The sequence below is a fragment of the Lepidochelys olivacea genome (assembly GCF_965140295.1).
Source record: "Lepidochelys olivacea isolate rLepOli2 genome assembly, chromosome: 2".
Taxonomy (NCBI): Eukaryota; Metazoa; Chordata; order Testudines; family Cheloniidae; genus Lepidochelys; species Lepidochelys olivacea.
In genome coordinates, this window is record NC_140412.1 from 76,455,283 (window position 1) to 76,480,171 (window position 24,889).

Sequence of the window (24,889 nt, forward strand, 5' to 3'; positions counted from 1 at the left end):
ATCTGAAGTTACCATGCAGTTTACGCACAGTTAGTGAATTGTGCAGTGTAACTGCATTTTTGCATGCATTGTGAACCTGATTTAAAAATGTAGTTCAAAGCCTTCAGTCTGTGAATTGTTGGATAGCTCAGTGGTTTGAGCATTGGCCTGCTAAACCCAGGGTTGTGAGTTCAATCCTTGAGGGGGCCATTTAGAGATTTGGGGCAAAAATTAGGGATTGGTCCTGCTTTGAGCAGAGGGGTTGGACTAGATGACCTCCTGAGGTCCCTTCCAATCCTGATAGTCTATGATTCTAATATTGTTCAGGTTTTCTAAATAAAAGAGTCTATATAATAATACAAAACAATAATGCTTTCTGCATTTTTCTTCATAAACAAATCCATTCTAGTGGTCTGCCATGATCTTTATGGCATTTCATTTGGCACTTGGTTCATTTGTGTTTTTTCTGCCATGTTTCATAACAGATTTGATGCTTTGAGACCAGTTGATGAACATATTGAGACACAGGTCCAAAAGACTATATCTTGGGCTCTTTGTTTACATATGCCCAATTGTTCACTGATGTAGATAGATCTTGCTTAGTGGATGTGAAATAAAAAACATTTTTTCCTCTTTTATACATTGATTTCCAAAAGTATGGTATGCTAAGGATTATGTCAATATTTTGTACTGATGTGACATTTCTTTCTAATATCTATTATTATTCTTTTTATTATTAATCACTGTTGTATTGAGTTAGTAATCAAAAGCTCAGTTAGAAGTGGGGTCCCATTGTACTAGTTGTACAAATGTGTCCATTTGATCAACAGTATTTCTAAACTCATTTGTTCATATTTTTCAGGATGGGTTGATTCAAAGCACCAATTTTAATAGTTAAATTAGCAAGTAGGAAACATTGACTTAAAGAATTGATTTTAATCTTGTTCTGCATTTGTAGTTTTTAGTTATTTTCCTAAATAAAGGTTGATTTTCATTGGTTGGTAATTATTAAAACATGTTGATTTGCAACTAATATAGCATTTACACTAACTTCTTTTTGATAACCAGGAGGATACACTGTATATGTATACGTTTATTTAAGCAATTACATTGCTTAACATACTTTTTTTTCAGATTCTTAGTTTTTACATTTTTATTATGTTAGAAAATGGTGAATAATGCATTTTTAGTTATCAGATGATTAATTTTTTACTCATAATTAGTGTCAAGGTCCATTTGAATGGACCTTAAGATTCAACTAAAATGAGCAAAACTAGTATTTTAAAGTTGTTTTTATTTGTTAAATATAATTACGGTACCTTAAATGTGCTGGATACATAAGGGAAAAAATTAAGTGTATCAAAACATGTTTTGAATTAAAAATGAACTGATTTATTAATCACAGGAAGTTTTATCTGTAGTTAGTGAATGAAACTGATTGTTTTTGGTCACCATGCCCTTTGAATTTTTAGAATTAGTAGGTTTCATCCTCTGCACACATTATTTTTATTAATAAATGGGGAGAAGAGGTTTTTTCAATTCCCACTTATTTTCTCAATTTTGAGTGAGCTAGTCAATGAACTGAGTTGGTTGAATAAACTGAAATGGAGAAAATATTCTCTTTGCACCTGAATAAGTGGTTACTGCTGTCAAAAGCTGGTTTAACACTTCAACAAGCTCTGATTCCAGGTGCTTAGCCAGTGACTTCCATCAACTCAGTGGCTGGATTTTTCTTTAAAACTTCAGCAGCAAACATATACTTTTATTTAAGTGACTTTAATAGATTATAGCAACTTTGTGTTAATGTAAATTGTCATAATTTCAACTACTTTTAAATAGGTTTATTTTTAAAAATATATTTAATTTAAATTAGAAATCATTTATTTTTATCCACCTTGATATTTTTATTTCACGTTTAAAATTCCTTTTTGTAGCATTGTGATAGCAGTGTTGGTACCAGGATATTAGACAACGGGCAAGTCTACGCTATAAAATTAAGTCGACCAAAGTTACATCAATGTACAGCCATCACAGTAATTAAATCACTTTTACATGTTCACACTACGCTCCTTGTATCAGCGGTGTAGACACTTACAGAGTTAGGTCGACATAAACTGCCTTACGTTGACCTAACTCTGTAGTGTAGACCAAGCCAACTTGGGTGAGGTAATATCTTTTATTGGACCACCTTCTCTTGGTGAAAGACAAGCTTTTGAGCCTACTCAGAGCTCTTCTTCAGATCTGGGAAATATATTCCGAGTTTTACAGCTAAATACAATGTGGAATAGATCGTTTAGCATAAGTAGTTAATACACACTGTAAGGGACCATTCAAGGTAAAGTGGCCAGTTAACACCTCGACAGTCATAGGACAAAAAAAAAAGAGTTAGTAGGTTACAGGTTCTTGTAGTAATCCATAGATCGAATGTCTTTATTAAGTCCATGATTTTCAATGGGTAGCTAAGTTATGACTTTTAAGCTCGTACCTCATCTTCAGAAAGTGTTGTGCAGATTTCCTTTGAGGATTAGGACTGAGAAGTCAAATATGGAGTGATTGCTTTGTGAAAAATTTCACCTGTGGGTGATATGGTGCTCTTGTCTTATATCGTTTTTCTGTGAGAGTTCATTTGAGAGTGTAATGCTTGTCTTGTTTCAGCCACATAGTTGATATTGGGGCATTTAGTGCATGGGATGAGGTACCCCACATTTTGTGATATGCATGTAGGAGCCATGTGTGACTGGGTGCCTGGGATAGATCACACTGAGAATGCCACACTGAGGGCATGAAGCAAAAAATAGGGCAGACAATCCCTCAAAACTGTGATTTGTTCTATAATTAGATTCACCAAGCCAGTAACAAAAGAGCTTCTGCACTACCACACTGGTTAACCAGAAGCCAAACACAGTCTGCTTTAAGCATTTCAGCCCTTGACTCCCATCCAGACAATCAAGTCTAATATATTGAGAGGTTACTGAAACCTCATTTCACCATATGTGAGGTTCTTACTGATCCCAAAGTATCAGACACTTACCCCAGATCAATACATATCTTAGATCTTACCCAAATATCACGCTGTCAGCCAATCCTTAGTAAACTAACTGAAGATTTATTAATAAAAGAAAAGAAGAGAGTTATAAATGATTAATAGAACACACAAACATACAAATGATTACAAAGTCCTTATATCAGGTTTCTGGCAGTGATGGAATAGACCGCTGGTTTTCAAAGTCTCTCTGGTAACCTCCAAAAGATTGGAAGGTCCTCCATAGTTCAAGATGCTGCTTTTTGTTGTAAATCCACAGTGCAGAGAATTAGACCAGGAAAGAGGCAAAATGGAGGTGTCTCAGGATCTTTTATATCCTTTGCCATGTACATGGAGGTTTACTGTCCCAACCGAAGCCCGTAGCCTGCATACATGGAAAGTAACTGGCCCAAGATGGAGTCCAGGGTCACATGTCCTTACATACCCTTACATACTTTGCTGTCTCACAGCGGCAGCAATTGCTCATATTCTTTCTGAGACATCCACAGGAAATGCTTACTGGGTGGGATGAATTTCTTCAATGGCCCATTAAGAGCATGGCATGTTCTTAATTGGCCATCAACACATGGCTGTTTAGCCCTGATAGAAAAGTATAATCTATCTGGAGGGTGTTTCCCAGAAACAAAACATATGTTGGAGATACAAATACATAGCCAATATTCATAACTTTAGATATAAAGATGATGCATATAAAGAGGATAATCCTATGTGATAGATTATAACTTTTCCATTGACACTTTACATGGTACACTTTGTATAAAAATCATTGCAATTGTATAACAGTGGTAACAATGATACAAATGGTCATTTTTCTTATACATAGAATCACACCATCAATCTTGAAAGATGTGGTGTGGGGATATTTATCATTATAGCACTGGAGATATTCTCTAATTGCTGTAATTTCCAATAACTTTTTGGCAGAATCTGGAGTACCACATGGATCTACATATCCATTCCATTATTTATATCACTGTGCTCTGTGTGTGCCGAAAGTCTGCAGGACAGCAACTAAAGAGGTTTGAGCCTGGAACTCAGTTGCCTAGTGTTGTCCAGTTTTTAGCCCATGGTAGACTGATCCTTCTTTCTCTTACGTTCTGGAGACTCCCCCTACTTTTATATAGTACAATAATATATATCCATTTTATGTGTACGTATAATGAAGTTCCTTAGATTTTTTTTAATGGGTTGTTCTTGGAATAGATAAGGTGAATATTCACATGTTGATATTATTCAACTGAATATATTAATTGTAAGGGTAACAAAATATTGAAATAAATTACTTTAACTGATCATTGGAGTTATTTTCAATTCTTACTATTTTTAAAAGGTATATGTTATTTTACTGTCATAACCTTTAACTGTAAACTTCTTTGGGATTAAGTAAGTAGTTTTTTCCCTGTGTGTCTTTTATCCATCCAGAGAACAATTCTTCAGTTGTTTCTCACTTTACACATTTAGGGAATGTCATCACTGTCTGTTCTTTAGATTGAATTTATATTATAGGTCATCCATATGGTTTCTTAAAGTTTTACAGTCCTTGATAATTTTTGTTATCATGACAGGATGCAAAATAACATGCACAGCTTAGAAAGTCACGTCATATAAATGAAGAGTTAATGGTTTGGTCTTATCCACATTTTTTATAACTATTTTTAATCAAGTTTGTTAATTAAAGTGGTTTAATCTGATGCTTTGTAGTATCATCAGCTGTCTCACACATGCTTTTCTATTGGTAGAAGATTTGAACCCATAATAAAAATCTCTTGGTGGTTTTGACCAATTTTATGGCTAATTAACATGGATTAAATAAATTTTGTACTGATGAAATAGATGTATTTGTTTTTAATCAATAATATATAATTCATTTTTAAATTAGGCTGCAAGCTAATATTGGCAATTGTGCTTGAAATGCAATCACTTTCCTGCTCTTCTAAGGATAGTAGTCAGCCATCACCTGGTAAGTTTCCTATAAAGACTTTGTATTGTACAGTTTTCGGTTGGTTCAGACTTTTAAAGCCATCAAACAAGATTTAAGTAATTGCTTTATTTTTATGTTTTTTAACTGTACTTAATATGTTTTTTGCTTGTTTGGCTCTCCTTGTGCCCACAGTACTGCTTCACAATCCTATTGTGGAGAGAGTGCTATAGAACGTTTAAACTCAAGCCACTACCTACTCTTGGCTCTTCTTTCCCTGAAGTTAGAGTTCAGTTCTTCTGTCTGGAAAAACTGAAATTGATTAGATTTGAAATTAAGTGTCCTTTTAAATTAAATCTTAAATTCTGCAAAAAATGATGAGTGAGACCCTTTTCACCAAGGTACACTTCCTACTTGCCACCAGTGAGTAGATTTGTGAAGTCCTGCTTGTAACCCATGGTTATAATCTATTGAGGAGAAAATCGAGCAGTTAGAGGGTAATTTTCTTTATCTAATAAAATTAAAGAATTTAAGAATCTGATTTTTAAAAAATAAGAAGGAAAAGTGAGCTTGCTCAGTTAAACTAGTGATTTAAAGAAAATCAGGAACTGCAACACTCACAGCAATATTAATCTGGCCATATCCTTCACGCCTTTGGAAATATATTTCAAAAATATTAATCTAATACAGATTTAACAAATCAAATGGGAATAGAAGATTCTACATATTTACAATAAATTTGAAATAAAATTGCTCTGGGACTCTTAAATCTTGCATTTCCTGATATTTTTTCATTTTAACTATGCAGTCTTTGAACCAGATAATGCCTTATAGGTACTGGCCCACATTATGCATGAAGTAGAACTGTAGTACTTCAGGGGGACCTGCAAAAGAGATTGTACCTCAGGGCATAGGGGGAGAGCAAATACTGCATTATAGGGGTATAGCTAGCTCCAGATACAGTCATCCATGTTTCCTTCCAGAGGCAGTGTTGGATGTTTATTGTAGTTGTCAAGGTTCCTCTCCCACTCTGAACTCTAGGGTACAGATGTGGGGACCTGCATGAAAAACCTCCTAAGCTTCTCTTTACCAGCTTAGGTCAAAACTTCCCCAAGGTACAAAATATTCCACCCTTTGTCCTTGGATTGGCCGCTACCACCACCAAACAAATACTGGTTACTGGGGAAGAGCTGTTTGGACACGTCTTTCCCCCCAAAATACTTCCCAAAACCTTACCCCACTTTCTGGACAAGGTTTGGTAAAAAGCCTCACCAATTTGCCTAGGTGACTACAGACCCAGACCCTTGGATCTGAGAACAATGAAAAAGCATTCAGTTTTCATACAAGAAGACTTTTAATAGAAATAGAAGTAAATAGAAATCACCTCTGTAAAATCAGGATGGTAGATACCTTACAGGGTAATTAGATTCAAAACATAGAGAACCCCTCTAGGCAAAACCTTAAGTTACAAAAAAGATACACAGACAGAAATAGTTATTCTATTCAGCACAATTCTTTTCTCAGCCATTTAAAGAAATCATAATCTAACACATACCTAGCTAGATTATTTACTAAAAGTTCTAAGACTCCATTCCTGGTCTATCCCCGGCAGAAACAGCATATAGACAGACACACAGACCCTTTGTTTCTCTCCCTCCTCCCAGCTTTTGAAAGTATCTTGTCTCCTCATTGGTCATTTTGGTCAGGTGCCAGCGAGGTTACCTTTAACTTCTTAACCCTTTACAGGTGAGAGGAGCTTTCCCCTGGCCAGGAAGGATTTTAAAGGGGTTTACCCTTCCCTTTATATTTATGACAGTAGTCAATTATCATGCCAACATTTTCTGCAGGGTGTCATTCCTATCCTGATAATGCCCTTCACCATAAATTTTGGTTAAAAGGTCCTTGGTTTTCATCTGGAATGGGTTAAAGTCAATAGAAAAGTCCGTCCAAATTTTTGTCTCATTTGACACCAAGAGATTAGGTGAAACTTTCTCCAAGGGAATTATATATAAATGGCTGTATCGTATCATATTCGTTGTTACATCTTAATCTGATTTATTGTTATGTCTGAATCTTCAGAGCATATAAAGGTAGATGTAGTCTCAGGTACATCAGTAATAGTAGCTAGCCTTACATCAGTTTATATCCAGGAGTTCTGCAGGACAGCCACATGGCATTCGCTATATTTTCTTCAAAACTCTTGTTTGGATTCAGCATCCTTGTTTCTTGAATAGATGATATTTTGGGTCAGACTCTGATACCCTTACTTAAGTTGTACAGTATCTTATTCAGCAGGTCATTAAGATACTGCTGCATGTGAGTCAGGTGGCACAATCTGGTTTTTTATCAGGTAACAGAATTGAGTAGGGGAGTCAAGGAAACCTTATAGTTTTTTAATGTAAGTGTTTGCTTAAAATAGTTTATTCCTGGGATAGTTTCACTGCCCCAAAATGAAAAGGATTGTTCTATGCTTTCATTCCTCCAAAAAGTAAAAGAGTATACTGGCTAGAGCTAGGTGTAGTATATGCAGAGCTGCCAAGCGGGTCCACCAGAGATATTCTTTCACCATTTCTGTTCCACTCTGGGCCTTTCTAGAGCAGAAGTTGGCACTCGTTTCCTGTTACTTGTTGTTGTCATTTTCCTGATTTGGACAATTATCCACTAAGGGCTAGAAATAAACCATCAAACTCATTTCACTTGTGATGAGCCTTAGATGGAGGAATGCATTAAATTGCTTTTTGGCCTCAGATTCCTTTGTCTTGTCTCTTTATTTTTTAGTTTCTTCTTCTTTGCATTTTTCTATACTTTCTTGAGTTTCTCCTTTCACCTTTTAGATTGTATTTTTAATCCTCTGCTAACTTCTTGCATTTTCTTAAAATCTGAAATTTGATGTTTGCTGTTGTAAATGACAGTGGGCTAGAACTTTGTGCAAAATACATTCACATTGTTAGAGCTAGTTGCTATGTCTTCTTAATCATAAATCCAAGATTTACTACTTGAAAATTAATGGAAAAAAATGCGGACATTTATATGTGACTTTTGGTGTGCATTTTGTTTTCAGATAAGAATAAAGAGATGCTCCTAGGTTACCCCACCAGGCGTCGTAGTTGTGCTTTAGTAAATACTCCATCTCCATGTGTTAACAAAGCTATTAATCACATTCAAGAGCTGGAAATAAAGATAGAAAGCTCCTTTCAACAGGTACTGTATGACTAAAAATTGTCAAATGTTAATAGAATCTTGGGTCTGTATACATAACCAGATTGTATCTTTGAAAAGGATTTCCATTTTATAATAATGGAAAGTAGTATACTCTCTCTAAACCAATGTCAGGCTAGTTCATTTACTAGTCAAGACATTTTTTTAGCTATGTACAGTCCTGGTCAAACTACCTCATTAAAATTAAGCTGCCTTCTGTCTGTTTCACACATCATCATCCAAAGGCACATAGAGGACATCTTGATTTGCCTAAGCCAAATTGTTCCAGTATATTCAATGGTATTCAAAAAACTTTTTTTGGCACTTAACCAACTAGATAGATAAATTTGATCTGTGCACCACTGTCATTTTTAATAAGTGATTTTGTTTTCTAGCAACATTTAATAGTTCTTTGATTTAAAAAATAAAAGGCAGTGTTTCTTTATTCTAATGTCCACTAAAAAGCATGGGTTGATAACACTGCATCTAATTTTCTCTTATCTGGTTATATGTTAGTAGAATTGAGACTGATGCATCTTCTTTTCCTAGAGCTTGTTATGTAGGATTTGCCAAACTTTGGAAAACTTTGCAGGAGGATTGGAAGGTGGCTTGCAGCTGGCGTATACATTTTTAAAAAGAATATGAGTAGGGAAGCTAAGTTGAGGGGAGAAAAGAAGACATGAGGGAGGTGATACATACTGGCAGATAGGTAGAAGAAAGACAAAATGTATATGTGTGTGTATAGTACAGTAACAGGAAATTTGCCACACACTTGTCTGGGAACATGATCAGGGTCATTGAGAGAATATACTCTTATATGAGGAGCTTTTTCCAAATAGCAATTAGTAAAGTTAAAGGGAGAACCTACCCTGCCTCCTTCATGTTTATGAAGAAAGTGGAGAAACTATGTAAAGATACCTTGCAAAATTGGGTAATAGATAATGTTTATAAAATGGCATCTTTTTTGTTTTCTTTTATATTGACAAAGACTGTTTTTGAGTCTTAATATTATTTATTCATAATTTCTGGCATGGTATGGAGCAGGTATTACTAGAAATTTTTTAAAAAACGACTCTTATTTAGAGTTAGTTATCATTTATCTTATTTACCTGAAAGGATATTAAAGAGCCCATATATATTTGGGATATACACAATTCCAAAGACATGTTAGCTATAATTATTTTTAAAGCAGATAAAAACAAATTCATGTTTATGTACATTGATGTGTCCCCCTTGCAATGGAAAGTTTAGTGACGTGTTACATTTACATTAGAAAACATGTATTTGACCAAGATGCCTTAGTGAAATTTAGCTTTTATGTTTGCAGCATGATCGTACACTTGAGAAGGAGAAAATGCCATGGTAAGAATTATACATGATTTTAGTTTTAATGCCAGATCATTGTTTGATAAGTTAGTCTGCCTAAAATCCACACTACATGAACTTCAGCACTTTACACATTTTCCACCGTGCTTTGAATGGAACTATAATTACCATACTTTTTTTATATAGCATTTGGGGAACTGGATGGCTCCTGGGATCGATAATGGTATATGGAGCATTTGACCTAAATGACTAGTTGATGATGTCAGTGGGATTTGTTAGGTGCTAATCACGTCTGAAAATCAGGCTGCTTAGTTAGGTGCTAAAATATGGAAGTTGTAGCTCTACTGTAGAGTCCCATTTTTAAAATCTTGGCCTTGAAGTATTAAGTGTGAAGGACAGACTAGTTATGATAAACCATACTTCGTTGCAGTGCTCTGTGATATTTGTAAACTCATATTGTTCTGTGTAAATTTTCTTAAACTTTTTTATTTATATGTAACATTTATTGAATAAGAGATCAGTTACCTCAGATGCTGTTTAACTGTGCAAGAGGCCCCCCAGAAGAGGACAGACAATTCCAAAACCTGGGTAGAGGAAAAAGTCCGTTTGAAATTGACACTGCTTGGTGACCAATCATACTGAGAGGAAGTAGACATTTTTAATCCTCTCCCTCAAATTTCTCATCCTATCATAGTTTTAAACTTTACACTAAATAAATACCTTTTGTACTTTCAGTATTATTTGTGACCTGGTTGTGTGAGTTTCAAAATCTTTCATTTGTGGTTGTCAGGGATGCTTTTAAGGGTCAGGCAACCTTAATAATACCAACCCCATCTATACATCTTTTTTTAGAACTGCCTTTTTTCACTTAGTCCAATCTTTTATAACAGCAATAACTGATGAAAGAATGGATGGAGGCTGGATTCTGATCTCTGTATGACAGTGTAAATCCAAAGTAACTTCATTGTCCTCAGTGATTTTACTCCAGGTTTACACTAGTGTAAATGAGAACAGATCCTGTTTGTGCTCATTGGTCAATATCCAGTATCTTCTCAGGTGTGCATATATGAATTTGACATTGACTTAGTTGAAATCAGGACTAACTGTTATTGGCCAGTGAACATATTTTTTATTTGCTGAGCCCCCAAAATGTTCTAGACATCATACAGCCAAATAAAAAAGCATGGGACCTGCCCTGAAGAGTTTGTAATCTAGTAACATTAATTTAGGCCCCAGTCCTGCAAACTGCTCTACTGTGCAGACACCAGTGTAGTTAGATATGCGCCATGCAGGTCAGGGGTCTGTCTGCGTGGAGCTGCTTTGCAGGACTGGGGTCTGACGGACCAACCAAGTACAGACACAAGTAAAGAGACATAAAAATTCCCCCTCATTATCTCTTGACTAAAGCTGAATTCAACTTTTCCTTACTTAACCCCAGCCTAGTGTCTGTTGCTTTGATGTTATTCATCATAGCTTATTGTCGCTATGTAGAGTATTTTAACCCTTCCTTTTTCTGAATTTCGATTGTACTGTTTTTAAAAATAATTGTATCTAACATTTGCCATTATAGTGTTTTGAATAACTTTCCTTTTTTCTTTTAAAAACTATATTTAACTTTTGTTTGCTCTGTTTTGTAGTTTTAATTATATTTAACCCATGTCTTTTGGCTTTATACATACCTAATCTTGTTTTTAAATATAATTCTTATTAATTTCATTTTCTATTTTTGAATATTTTGTATACTTAACCCTTATGTGTATTAAAAAATTGCTTTCAGCACTGTAATTGTGGTGTTATTAGTATTGGTATTTAAATGTTGCCTGTTTTTATAAATTCTTTTTAACCCTTGCCTAATTTATTGTAACCCTTGACTTTCAAATGCTTTATTACTTTTTTATCCATCTGTTTTCAAATATTTATCATTTATTTTAACAATTGAAAAATAGCACCTCCTACCCTCTCTAGTATTTTGAGACAGCCATCAACTAACTCTTAGCTGCCCTTTCCCCTACTCCTTACCAATGAAAGAGAGTGAAAATGAGGAAAAGTTCTATTGATATCAAGCTACTGGGTGCGTAGATGACTGTTTCTGGTCAGCTGCTGATTTGCTGCCCCAAGAGGCTTTTTAAGATCTATCCAAGAGAGAAAGTCCTTGTTTTCAGTTTCCTGAGATCCAGGAATGCTCCATATGGCTGGGGAAGCATGGATGGGAAACTAACAGGCTCCCAAGCTGTGCATTGAGTTCCCTCCTCCTTCCATTGAGTCTGAATGTTCTGCTTGGGCTTCTTCTGGTATTCTCATCTTTGAACTTCTCCCCTTCTGACATTTTCCAGGTGTCTCCAGTAGCAGTCCGTGGCTGATGTTCTAAATCCTATTTTTCTGTACCACTCTTTTCAGATTCTGGTGCCTCCTTCCAGTTTCAGAAGACTCTACACATGCTCTAGCCTCTCCAAAAATTCTTACAGTCTCTGGTCCTCCCAGTGTTTCCTTTCCACTCATTAGTCTTTCCTTCCTCTTCCCAAACTTCCAGTCTCTTTCGTTCCCTTCCTATCACTCCTTCTTCGTCCTTTCTTCCTTAAGGACCTCAGCTCTCTGTCTTCATCTCCCCCTCTTCCCCCCTCCAACTTTTATCCCCTCAGTTATCTTCTCTCCATATCTGGGGTCTTAATTATCTGAAGGTGTAGCTGTCTGGTGCTGTGGCTGCAGCTGTTTTTGAATCATCTGTGTCCTTCCTCCCACTTCATTGTCAGCTCTGTGTTCTCTCTCTGGGTCTCTTTCATACTTCCCTTTTGCACTGCAGTTAGATAAGAGGAGTGGGAGCTGAGATGGGCTCAGGCAGGGAGTGGGGATGAGAAAATTCTACTGTTGACCGTCCATTCACCCAATAGTGGAGGTCAATGGCTGGCCTCCCACATTCTTCATTACCCAGATTCTGTCTCCAGCTTTCCCTTCCCTCCTCACTTCCTTGGTGTTGGCCCCACTTCCCACTGTCTATGCAAGCTGTATAGGGCAGATGGAAAGATGTAGTGACACATGTTGGAGAGCTGATGGCTGCAGTGCTGTATGTGTAGAACACACATGGCTGCAGCAACTGGGCATAAGCACTAAATGCTTGTGCATAAGGCCCTAGCTCCTGGAATCATGTGATTACACCAGAATTTCGGCTTTTATTTAATAAATAAGTTTCTAGCCCTCATGGTTGTAAAGAAACCCTTAAAAATGTGTATTAAGAGTAACTGATGCAGTGATATCTGCCTGAGTCAGCAGACAGCTTGAAACAATAGCTCTGAGATGAAAGAGCTGGCCCATGCAACTCAACAGGGAGTTAATGCCGAGACTCAGTTCTCTGGGGTGCCCACCAACAGCATCCAAGCAGAGGACTCTGGCAAGAGAAGAATGCACTGGTCCCCTCCCAGCCCCCCAAATGGATACATACTGGGTGATGGGGTAAATATTGTCGGGTCCCTCTGCTGCCACCCTTGCTTTTCAGGTAGGGAAAGGGGGAATCTTCTGCTTCCCTGTGGGAAGTAGGATCTCTGCTGCTGCTCTTGGGCAGGAAAAGGGGCCCCTGCATTTGCCTCTCTGGGTGGGGGATCCCTGCCACCACCTCTCCAAGTGGAAGTTGAGCCCACCGTGTCTTGCTCAAGCCTTTGGTAGCAGATAATTGGCTGGGAACTGTTGTGACTGTTGAAATCAATACAACAGGACCCGTAAAAGTCAAGGGACTTATAACTGCTGGCTTTATAGGTGTCAAAAGACATCCCGGCAAACAGTTACTCTCTTTTAAAACCGATCATAAGCCAATTAATGCGGTACTTAAACCTTACCCTGCTCAGTTAGTCATCCTACCTATACCTCTGAAGTGTATCGTATATTATTAGAAAATACAAGATAGAAGTATATCATTTTCAAAATCTTGCAAGACTAGAATGATACATGGTCTTAATTTTCTTTTTCATATTTATTTTCTTGTATAATAGCAACATTCTCTATAGCTTTGCTGTTACGTTCTTTTATTTTGGAAAATATTGTTTGCTTTTAAACTTAAGTATTCACCATGTTTGGTTTGTTGTGGCTTAGTACAAAAGCAGTTGAATTTAACTTCTTCACATAAGCAAAGTTCACTCCAGTAAGCATCCTGCTCACATCTGTATTTATCCAGCCTCCTCTACTTCATAATTGGAAGTGCTGTATTGGAAATAGTACTAAGTTCATCTTCAAGTGGGTGCCGATGTGTATTCCACGTAGGCATGTGAGTGCCAAGCTCACTGGAGCTGGAGACTTATGCCTAGCAGTACTTGTAAAAGGGCATCACTATCACCTCATAGGTGTGGTCCCTCCCCTGCTTTATGAGGCGGCGGCGCCCTTACTCCTCTCAGTTCCTTCTCACTGCCTGTGGCTGGAGTAGGAGCTCTGTGTGGTTGTAGTCTTACAACCTTGCATTCAGTCTTAGTCTAGTTTCTTGTATACAGTTAGGTGGTTAGTATTAGTTAGTAGTCAGTAGATAGTGTTCCCCAGTGATGCTTTCACCAGGGTTTAAACATTGTCCATTGTGTGGAGGGGTGATCTCCAACAGCGACCCCCCATACAAGGTGCTTGCTTTGTTTTAGCAAGGCCCACCTTAAGGAGCATTGATTGATCTGTAAATTGTTTAAAAAGAGGACTCAGGTGGTGCAGGACCTTCACCACAAGCGGCACCTGCTTGAACAGACCATGTGGTCTGATCTGGTACTGAGGCCTTTCTTGGGTTGAAGATCACCCTTGGGCTCGGAGAGCACTTCCACCTTTTGTTCTGGGGTAGGTGCCTTGCTGAAGAGACAGAGGATCCGAGGAAGAGGTTTCATAAGATCAGTTGGTACCACTCCAGGTTGTGGGACAACTCCTTTGCCTCCCCCAGGAAAAGTGCAGATTGGCATGGGACTGGTTCCAGCACATGGGATGGCACTGGTACCACTGACCCTTCCCTGGTACTGAACGGGAAAGTCAGAAATCCTGTACCATCTACTCCACTTCAGGCCTCCGGGCATCCATTGAGTCCAGTACTGATAAGGGAGATGCCGGTACTGACTGCATCCATGTTGCTGGTGTACCAGGCAGCTGCAGACCTACTCTGCCTTCTGGTCCCAACGTCACACTTGGTCCAGGACTTTCCCAGGGCTATGGCACCTATAGCCCCTCTGATGGAGTGAGCCGCTGAACCCTTGTGTTTGAAAGCATTGCATCCAGATGCTCCCCTCCATGTGGTGAAGATGGAGCCAATACCATAATCGGTTCCTGGGGTGGAGACCTCAGCACCAGGACCCTTTTCAGCCTCACTGCATTAAACACTGTAGATGCTTCCATGGCAGCTTTTGCCATCCTTGATGTTGATGTATTTCGGTGCTCTGGTACCGCTGTTTACGCATGACCGACACTGCCTGCAGAAATGGCATGCTCTGCATTGAGCCTTCTGCCTTCACTGGGGACACCGATTCCTGCCTTGTTCTGGGCGACGGATGAATCAGACTGCCTACTGGCTCCCTCAGGCATTGCTCCACCCATGTTGCTGAGATCCTGGGACACTTTTGATTCTGAGTTGGGACCATCATCTTCCTGCTCTGCATCATCTGATGAGTTCCAAGGGTCTGATGATCTTCCCGCTCCTCATCCCCTGATAAATTCTCAGAGATCCTGCTCTTCATCCCATTCGATGCTGAAGTCACCCGCCAGGTCAATGGCAGTGGTTTCAGCTCAACTGCAAGCCCAGGTATGGGTGGACTTGCTCCCTGCAGAGCTGCTGGAGTCCTCCCTCTTGGGATGTCTTCCCATGGGTGAGAGTCAGTTTGGCTCAGGCGAGACCTTCTTCTTCATTGCTGGACGATGCTGTGCTGCCTGGTTTCTCCTCCCCCTCTATTCCGGAGGGCTTTTTATGCAGCGTAGCCACATTCCTAGGCATCCAGGTGGAGTTTCTTCAAGAGAACATGTATCGACTGGTGGACATTTTACAGCCCTCCATCCCTCGGATAGTGACCCTCCTGATCAGTGATGTGCTACTTGAGCCAGTGAGAGCCCTGTGGAGTACACCGGCTGTGGTATACTGGTGGCTGAGTGCATTAAAAAGCACTACTTTGTTCTCATGCAAGGATTTGAGGGGTTCTCTTCTCACCTGGCCCTGAATTCCCTGGTCATAACAGCAGTAAATGACAGGGTTCATCAGGGTAAGTTCAAGTCTACCCCCAAGGGCAGAGACTCCCAGAGGTTGGATCTTCTGGGCAGGAAGATCTATACTTAATCGTCCCCACTGTGATGTTACACTCTATATGTTTATGGAAATATGCTTATGAGTGTGAATATAATGTAACAGAAATATGCTTTATGCAAAAGGTCTCTTGTAAGGTATCATTACAAAGCTTATAATCTACTTAGTGTGTTTATCCTATTTGTATGAATGTATCGTTTTTGTATCTGAAGCTGGAAATATGAAGTATTACTTTGAAGTCCTATTGTAATTATGCAAAGTGTGGGCCATTAATGGTGGCTTGGAATCTTGATGACTCCCATTGGCTAGGACAATTGGCTGTAAATGGCTCTGATTACTTGCAAGTCTTCCTGTGTCCCTGTGAGTCAGCCCAGGAAGAATGGAGGCTTGGGGTCTCACAGGACATGTGGCCATGTCACCTGGTACTGGAATCCATCTTAAACCTGGTGCTTTTCCATTTAGAAGGAGGGGTGGGAACCCAGAGAGACAAAAGATTCCCACCTTGTGGCAAAGATATAAAAGGGGGCTGCCAGTCATGAGAGAGCCCCTAGTTACCACCTGAGCTGGAACTAACAAGGACTGTACCGGGGAAAGGATTAGGCCCAGACTAGGAAGAAGTCTAGTCTGTGAAAGAAGCCTATTGAAACATCTCGGAGGGTGAGATTTACCTGTATTCAGTTTGTTAATGTATTAGGCTTAGACTTGCGTGTTTTGTTTTATTTTGCTTGGTAACTTACTTTGTTCTGTCTGTGGTTACTTGGAACCACTTAAATCCTACTTTTTATACATAATAAAACAGCTGTGCATATCTCTCTGTCAGTGTTATAGAGAGTAGACAATTTATGAGTTTACCCTGTATAAGCTTTATACAGAGGAAAACAAATTTATTTGGGGGTTGGATCCCATTGGGAGCTGGGTGTCTGGGTGTTGGAAACAGGAGTACTTGCTGAGCTGTTTTCAGTTAAGTCTGTAGCTTTGGGGGCATGGTTCAGACCCTGGGTCTGTGTTGCAGCAGGCTAGTATGTCTGGCTCAACAAGACAGGGTTCTGGTGTCCCAAGCTGGCAAACAAAACTGGCTCAGATGTAGTTTCAGCATATCAGGTGACAGTCCCAAGGGGTTCTCTGTGACCAAACCCATCACCCCACAAATGAGCAAAATCGGCAAGCTTTGCTATCCAAATATGATTTCTTCAATTGGTCAGCCATGTCTAAATTCGAGGACCAGTTACCTGAGGCCTTGCATGAGGAGGTCTGGGTATTGGTTGCGGAAGACTGCTTGATGGCTAAAACATCCCAGCAGTCTGCCCTTGATATTGTGGACACTTCAGCCCAGGTCATGGTCTTTGCAGTGACTATGAGGAGGACTTCCTGGCTGCACAACTCTGGGATTGCTCTGGACATCCATCCAGTAAGCCACTGAGGACTTACCCTTTGACAGCCGAGTCTTGTTCTCAGACAAGACTGATGACAGTTGGCTCTCCTTCAAGGATTCCAGGGCTGCCTTGAGGTCCTTGGGAGTGAACATACTGTCCTCACAAAGATGCCACGATAGGGCACAGCAGGACCATTCCTTTGTAGAACCTTTCCCTCCCTGAAACAGCGGGAAGAAGGATAGATCCCACAAGAGGAAGCATTTGGGCTCAGGCTTTGGACAGTTCACATGCCCGACCCCCATAGGCTGAATGCCCATTTTGACTCCTTTGTTCGGAGCACTGGTTCATCATTACTCCAACCCCTTCATCTCCCTATCCCTTTGGGGATAGGCTGGCCCACTTTTACAATGCTTGGGACTTGATTACCTCAGACAGCTGAGTCCTAGACACTGTCAGATCAGGCTATGCGATTCAGTTCCATTCTATGCCCCTCCCCCCCTTTCCACTTCCCTTCCCTGTCCCTCTTCAGGGTCCTCTTTCACGAGACACTGCTCATCAAGCAGGTCAGCGCTGTTGAAGTTCGGAGTGTCAGAGGAGGTTCCACTGGAACACTACATCCATGACTTTTACTCCCGGTACTTTCCGATACCAAAATCCAAGGGCTGGAAAAGACCTAATTCTTGAACTTTGAGGCCTCAAAAAATCCATTGAGTGCATGAGATTCCACATGGTCGTTCTGTTGGCTATCCTCCCTACACTGTCTCAGAATGATTGGTTTGCTGCACTGGACCTTTAGGATGCTTACTTTCATGTGGCCATTCTACTGAGCCACAGGAAGTTTCTGCATTTTCTGGTGGTAGAATGCCACACTTCTCTTGTTTTGGCCTCTCTTCTGGCCCCTGCTTCTTTACGAAATGCATGGTTGTGGTCATGGCATATCTCAGGAGGAAGGAAGTCCACATCTTCCCATACCTCAATGACTGGTTGCTGAAGGGCAGCTCCAGAGAGGAGGTTCTTGCCCATGTTGACACCATATTGCATTTTCTTGACTGTCTGGGACTCATTTTAAACATTGCAAAGTCCACTTTGGCTCCCATTCAGAAATGAAGTTCACTGGAGCCCTTTTAGATTCCACAAGGTTGAGGGTGTTCCTGCTGACCAACTGCTTCCAGGCAATTCAACAGCTCTGCCTCAGTCTGCAATCTCAGCCTTCCACGACAGTCTGTCTGTCTCTGAGTCTATTGGGCCATGTGTCTGCTTGTACACAGGTGATCCAGTTCACCAGGTTGCATCCTCGCCTTCTTCAGATGAGGCTCAGGATAGTTTACCGCCCTGCCTTGCATTCTCTGGACAGGTTGGTTTACCTTCCTCCAGCAGACCTAAATTACTTGCACTGCTGAGAGTCCCCACACAATGTGTGACAAGGAGTCCCCTTCACTTGGCCCTTTCCAACCAAATTAGTGGTTACCGATGCTTCCCTTCTGGGTTGGGGGATGCATCTTGACTTGTTGAGGGTGCAGGGCCTGTGATCAAAACAGGAAGCCTCACTCCATGTCAGCGTGTTGGAACTTTGGGCCATCCACAATACACCTTGCACTCAGTTTGCTGAGACTGCATTTGGCAGCAATATCCGTGTTCTACCCCACCCCGACCCATTCAAGGGAAGTCTGTTTGTTTTTTCTAATGCCATGGTGATGAGATATCTGAAGGGGATTCTCTGCTTACATCCTCTGGCCCGAGAACTGGTTCCCTTGTGGCACCTAAACACGATTCTGGCAGCTCTGATGGGCCCTCTGTTCGAGCCCCTTGCATCCTGTCCACTGCCCCCAGTCTCAGAAAACCACATTCCTGATAGCCATGACTTCAGCAAAAAGAGTTGCAGGCCCTAATGGGTGAGCTTACAGTCAGTTTTCTGAGGACAAGACCTTTTATCCAAGACTTTTTATCCTTTCATCTGAATCAGGCAGTTTATTTATCTGTGTTTTTCCCTAAGGCTCTTTCCCAGAAGAGCAGCACCTTCCTTTTTAAAAAATGGAACATGTTAATTTGTGTTCTAAAAGGCAATATTTATTTGTCAGCGTCTGTTTAATATGTAGTAAACAATTTTGAATGACAAAATTGTTACTGACAGTTGACTGTACATATAGGATTTCAGATATGGACAGCACTGAATATAGTGAAGATACCTGGTTATCAAACTCCTCTAAGTTGGATGTTAAAGACATTGGGATTTATTATGAAGGTAAAGATGTTTCAATGTGTTCGTTCTGAATGACAGAATTTTACTAGTAAATTTGTTTTCCCTTGTGTAACATAATTTTTAAAGTTGTAACAATGATTGCAATATACCTAACATATACACATTTTAAAAATGTAAATATCTTCCTGAATTGCAAGGTGGAGAACTAAAACACAATAGCATATTAAGTACTGATAAATTATTGTCTCACAAATTGCTCTGTTTATGCTGAGACATCTTTCATTTCTGTGATTAAACCCCTACTCTATTTTAGATATTTAGGGTTTGAACCAGCCAAAAATAGCCTCTGTGGCTGCTGGAAATTCTAGAAGCCTTTTTTGCTTGGCACCTGTGGACACAAATTATAATCTAATAATAATACAATGCATTCATACAGTTGTCTTTACAAAAAGGCTGAGGCTCTTTTACAGTTCATGCAATTAAAAACAATATTCAGCAAATACCTTTTAAAGTTTTGATTTAAAAATAAAAAAAAATTGACTTTCCATTTATTGAAAGGAAGCCAGTTGCATAACTTGTCAATAAATATTAAGCGGCAGAGGTGAAATCCTGGCTCCACTGAAGTCAGTGGCAAAACTCCCATTGACTTCATTAAGGCAAGGATTTCACCACAGATTTTAAGCTGTGGCCTACCTTTCTGTGTTTGCAATTTTTTGATTTTTTTTAAACCTGCTGCACACAATAGTTTGGTCTCCTGGGGGCTGTAATACTTTTGTCTAATTCTGGTAGTTGGACACTGTATGGAAAAGCCTGGGTTGTGCTTAGTGGAGTGGCCTGTGTTGTATAGGAGGTCAACCAGATGATCTGGTGATCCCTTCAACCCTTAAATTGTAGATGCATAATGGGAGGCCCAGCTGAAACCCTAAAGACTGTAGTTTAAACATTTTAATATTTTATGTACGTGTATAAATCAGAACAGCAGACCTTGACCTCAGAGATTCTTTTATGGAAATAATTTATCCTGAGTGCTTGAAGCGTTTTTTGTAGCAGCTTTTCACAGAGTGGAATTTTGACTAAGTCTAAATGCTCATGGTAAGATAATGATATTGAGATGTCATTGAATTTTATCAGAGTTACAGATGTTTTAATAAGGTACTTTCTCTACAAGGAAAAGTACATTAAAGGGATCTGGAAGAATTTTGCAGTTGTACTCTTATCTGGATAGTATCCCCATAAGCAAATGAGGTTATGTTGTCAGCTATTTTACTATACATTTACTGTACTCTGTATCTGAAATAAAGTGAGGGGAAAATACTATTGAAAATGCCAGTTTTGTGTTGCAAGTAATTGTGTATACTCCGGTATATGTAAATAGGACAACTTTATTTTGAGAACTTAGCTAAAGGGGGGTGTGTGTGTGTGTGTGTGTGTGTGTGTGTAAACTTAGAAATATATATATAGTTTTATATGTAACTTTTAAAAATGTATTTTAAAACAGCAGGACTTTAACCTTAAAGCAGGAAACAGAAGCGGTGTTATCAGAGGTCATTGAGTTGATTAAGCGACTAGAAGCTGAACGTAAAGAGGCTGAAGAAGCTTTGAAGCGGGAAAAACAGCGAAAGAAAAAGCTTGCAATGAAAATTGATTGCATGTCCATTTGGAGGCTTCAGCAATTCCCTATAGCTGTACAAAAAGGTATTGTGATTAAAACTAACAGTTTTCATTAAGTTGTAGTCTGCCTATTATAAGGGAGAGAATAATCAAGTACAGTTAGACTGGAGTCCCATTAGCTCTTCTAGCACTGCAGTAAACTATTGACTTACTGTTAGGAATTTGGTTTACTTAAACAATTATGCAGAAAAAAATTGAACATACGATGGAACTATTGAGCATTTATTTAGGAAATAGCATAAGAGTGCACAAAATGGTCTACAAATATATCAAAGGAATGAACATTGGGAAGAGGAAGAAATTATTCAGGGTGATGCAGGGAATGTGAACTAGGAGCAAAACATAAAATTAGACTAAAATAAAAATTGTTTTTAGGAATAAGTAAAATGTAGAAATACTTGGATAAAGAACTTATTTAGTAGGAGCTAGATGATTTTGGTCTTCGGTGCTCAAATATCTAGAAGGTGATCATAGGTTTAGGATGTGTACTGAGAAGCCTGTCAATATTCCTCTTTGTCTCTGCTGTAAACAAAAAAACATAACACCTCACCATAGTCATCAAAAGTATTGCAATATTTTATTGTTAATTATACTCAAAGTTCCCTATTTACATTTATTTTGTGAATTAAAGGTGAACCATTTTATGTATTATAGTACCTTTGTTGTAACTTTCTTTTAACCGTGACAGCAGTTTAAAAGTTAAAAAAGAAAACAAGAGTTTGGAAAGAAAACTTTCCAAGAATAAGAATAAAAGTTTAAAAGTAGGCACTGTTTTCAGAGAAAATAATTTATGTATGAAGCCTAATCTTAAACTAAAACTGTTAATTTTATAATAGAAGTTTTTCTGTAGTTTTTTCTTTAAAGTTGTTTTTCTGATTTGAAACTGATTATTATTCCTGCATCTTTATTTGGGATGAGTTTTAATACAATTAAGCTTAACTCTTTTTATTTTGCCTTTGTGTGGCAGTAACTTATTAAACTTTAAAAAAAAAAAAAGGGTGGTATGTTGCTAATTTACCTATCCTAATCTATCATTGATAATCAGTCTGAATTTTAATTGTCGTTAGACAATGACTGATAGTGGCTTTGGAAACAGGAGACTCTGTGTTCACGCCTTATCCACTTCCAACAAGTGCCTTTGTCCTTCTGAAGGGCAATATGTCAGGCAAGCAAAACATAATGGTATTTTTACAAACATATTTTGAGGAAAGAGGAGGTATTGGGGTAGAAGGTCATCAGGCTCACAGTTCACATTCACAGAGCGATCTGAAACTACTTTCGGGAGAAATTCGTGCTACAACTGAAACACCGGTTTGTCAAGGAAGAATGGGGAGACTGATAACTGTGGATTTTTAATTCTTCAATACAATAATTCAGGATTATAGCTACTAAAAGGGTTACTTTCTCATTCAACAGTGATACTTTAAATCATATTCATGTATTACCATATGGACATATTAATTTCAGCATACTCATCTGCACTTTGATTAGAAATATGAAATGTTTGGAACATGGAATATAATTAACACATTTTCAGTTTTGTTAATATATGCAGTGATATAATATTGTTTTTAAAAAATCAGCATGGGATTCTAATGTGAGAAAATTCTGAAACTCCACTCCCTTGAGTTACATCACCAAAGCCAGCTGATGAGATTCTTTCCTTGTATTAACTTGTATTGTCATTATCATCATTATAGATGTTGTTATTTATTCAAATGCAAAAACTATGCTAAAGTGAAGGTAAGCAGGAGAGTACATATCTGTAATTTCAGGGTAAAAAACGTTACAGGGATTTTGTAACTATCTCAAGCATTACAAACCCAGGAATTTCATAGTTAAAGTGTAGCAAGGTCTTTCTGAACCTGGCATCAGACCCTGCATCTTCCTCTACATCTTCCTAAGTTTCACTTCTGTTTCAGTCATTTGCTGATTCCCAGCACTCCTGGCTCCAAGCACTGTCAGTTCACTGCAGTTGACCTAACCCACTGTCTGAGCCTCCAAAATCCACCCCTTTCATGGTATAAATAAAAAGAGAGTCTAGTTCAAAAGAAATAATTTTGGGGAAATTCTGTGGTCTGTGTTATGCTGGAGGTCACACTAGATAAACACAATGATTCCTTCTGGCCTTGGAATCTTTGAATTCTGGGCTATACTCTTCATTTTTCCTCCCTTTTCAGGAATAACTGCACACTCTTAAATGGCCAGCTTACTGTGTGATATAAGTGTACACATAAGAAATGCAAACATGTTGAGGTATAGAAATGCACAGTTTAGGCACTCAAAGAACCTTCATTCTGCCCTCTATTGATGCCATGATATAATGGTATAATTAAGACATTTTAGTGTTTGTCCTAGACTAGATGAGTGGCCCTCCACTTGGACACAGTCACTAATCATCACTCTGCCAAAGAAAGGAAATCTGAAATTGTGTCAAAATTACTAGACCATAAGCTTATTTAGCCATCCCAGCAAAGTGATACTGAAAGTCATATTGAACAGTGTCATAAATATAACGGGAAGGGTAAACACCTTTAAAATCCCTGCTCGCCAGAGGAAAAACCCTTTCACCTGTAAAGGGTTAAGAAGCTAGGATAACCTCGTTGGCACCTGACCAAAATGACCAATGAGGAGACAAGATATTTTCAAAGCTGGAGGGGGGAGAAACAAAGGCTCTCTCTGTCTGTGTGATGCTTTGCCAGGAACAGAAAGGAATGGAGTCTTAGAACTTAGTAAGTAATCTAGCTAGATATGCGTTAGATTCTGTTTTGTTTAAATGGCTGAGAAAATAAGCCAAATACGGGGAAAGACGTTTCCAAGCGGGCTCTTTCCCTGTTATATATTTGTTAGACGCTTGGTGGTGGCAGCAATAAAGTCCAAGGACAAAAGGTAAAATAGTTTGTACCTTGGGGAAGTTTTAACCTAAGCTGGTAAAAATAAGCTTAGGGGGTTTTCATGCAGGTCCCCACATCTGTACCCTGGAGTTCAGAATGGGGAAGGAACCTTGACAAACAGACTGAAGCTACAAGCGGAGACTATTATCGCTGAAGAACAGGCTGGCTTTCATGCTGGAAGAAATATCACAGAACAGATTTTCAACCTTTGTGTTCTGTGTGAGAAGTACTTACAACACCAGCAGGACATCTGCCATGTCTTTATTGACTTCAAGAGGCTTTTGACAGTGTGGCATGAAGCTCTCTGGGCAGCCATGAAGAAGTGCAGTGTTGGTTGTAAGCTTATTCTTACCATTAAACAACTGTAAGCCAAGGCCAGCAGTGCAGTTCTCGTCAATGACACAATAGGAGAGTGGTTTTGCACCACTGTTGGAATCCAGCAAGGCTGCCTTCTTTCGCCCACACTGTTCAACATCTACTTGGAGATCATAATGACTGATGCCATAGAAGATCACATATGCACAGTCAGCACTGGGGGGCGAACAATCTCAAATCTTCGGTTCGCGATTATATTGATGGCTTGGCAGGCAGTGAAGATGAACTTGCCAACATTGTGAAATGATTGGATGAAACCTCCACAAAATATGGCATGGAAATTAGTGCAGAGAAAACCAAGCTGATGACAAAACAAACGTGACCGTATCAGCTCACATATCACTGTCAGTGGACAAGAGCTGGAGACAGTGAAACAGTTTAAGAATGTGGGGGCAGTCATCACTGATGAAAGATCCAAGGCAGAAATTCTGGTAAAAACTGCATAAACAACAGCAGCAGTGGCAAAGCTAAAGCCAATTTGGAGGAGTAAGAATGTCTCCCTGGAATCAAAACTGAAACTGCTACATGCATTGGTCATCTCCATTTTTCTGTGTGCGTGCGAGACATGGACCCTTACAGCAGAACTTGAACAGAAAATGCAGGTAGCAGAGTTGAGATACTTCCGTAAAGTCCTGGGCATCTTCTACTTCAACCATGTCACTAATGAACAGGTT

The 24,889-nt window shown here is 39.1% G+C and overlaps 1 protein-coding gene across 1 annotated transcript in view; it reads left to right on the plus strand.

The window, feature by feature from the left end:
- The window catches only part of CCDC178 (coiled-coil domain containing 178), a gene marked incomplete at its 5' end in the record, with an annotated part of 366,439 nt that overhangs the window by 27,492 nt on the left and 314,058 nt on the right, over window positions 1-24,889 (plus strand). Inside the window, 4 exon segments of the mRNA XM_084618717.1 lie at window positions 4,902-4,982; window positions 8,002-8,141; window positions 9,466-9,500; window positions 20,774-20,970. Coding sequence (XP_084474843.1) covers window positions 4,902-4,982; window positions 8,002-8,141; window positions 9,466-9,500; window positions 20,774-20,970 — 453 coding nt within the window.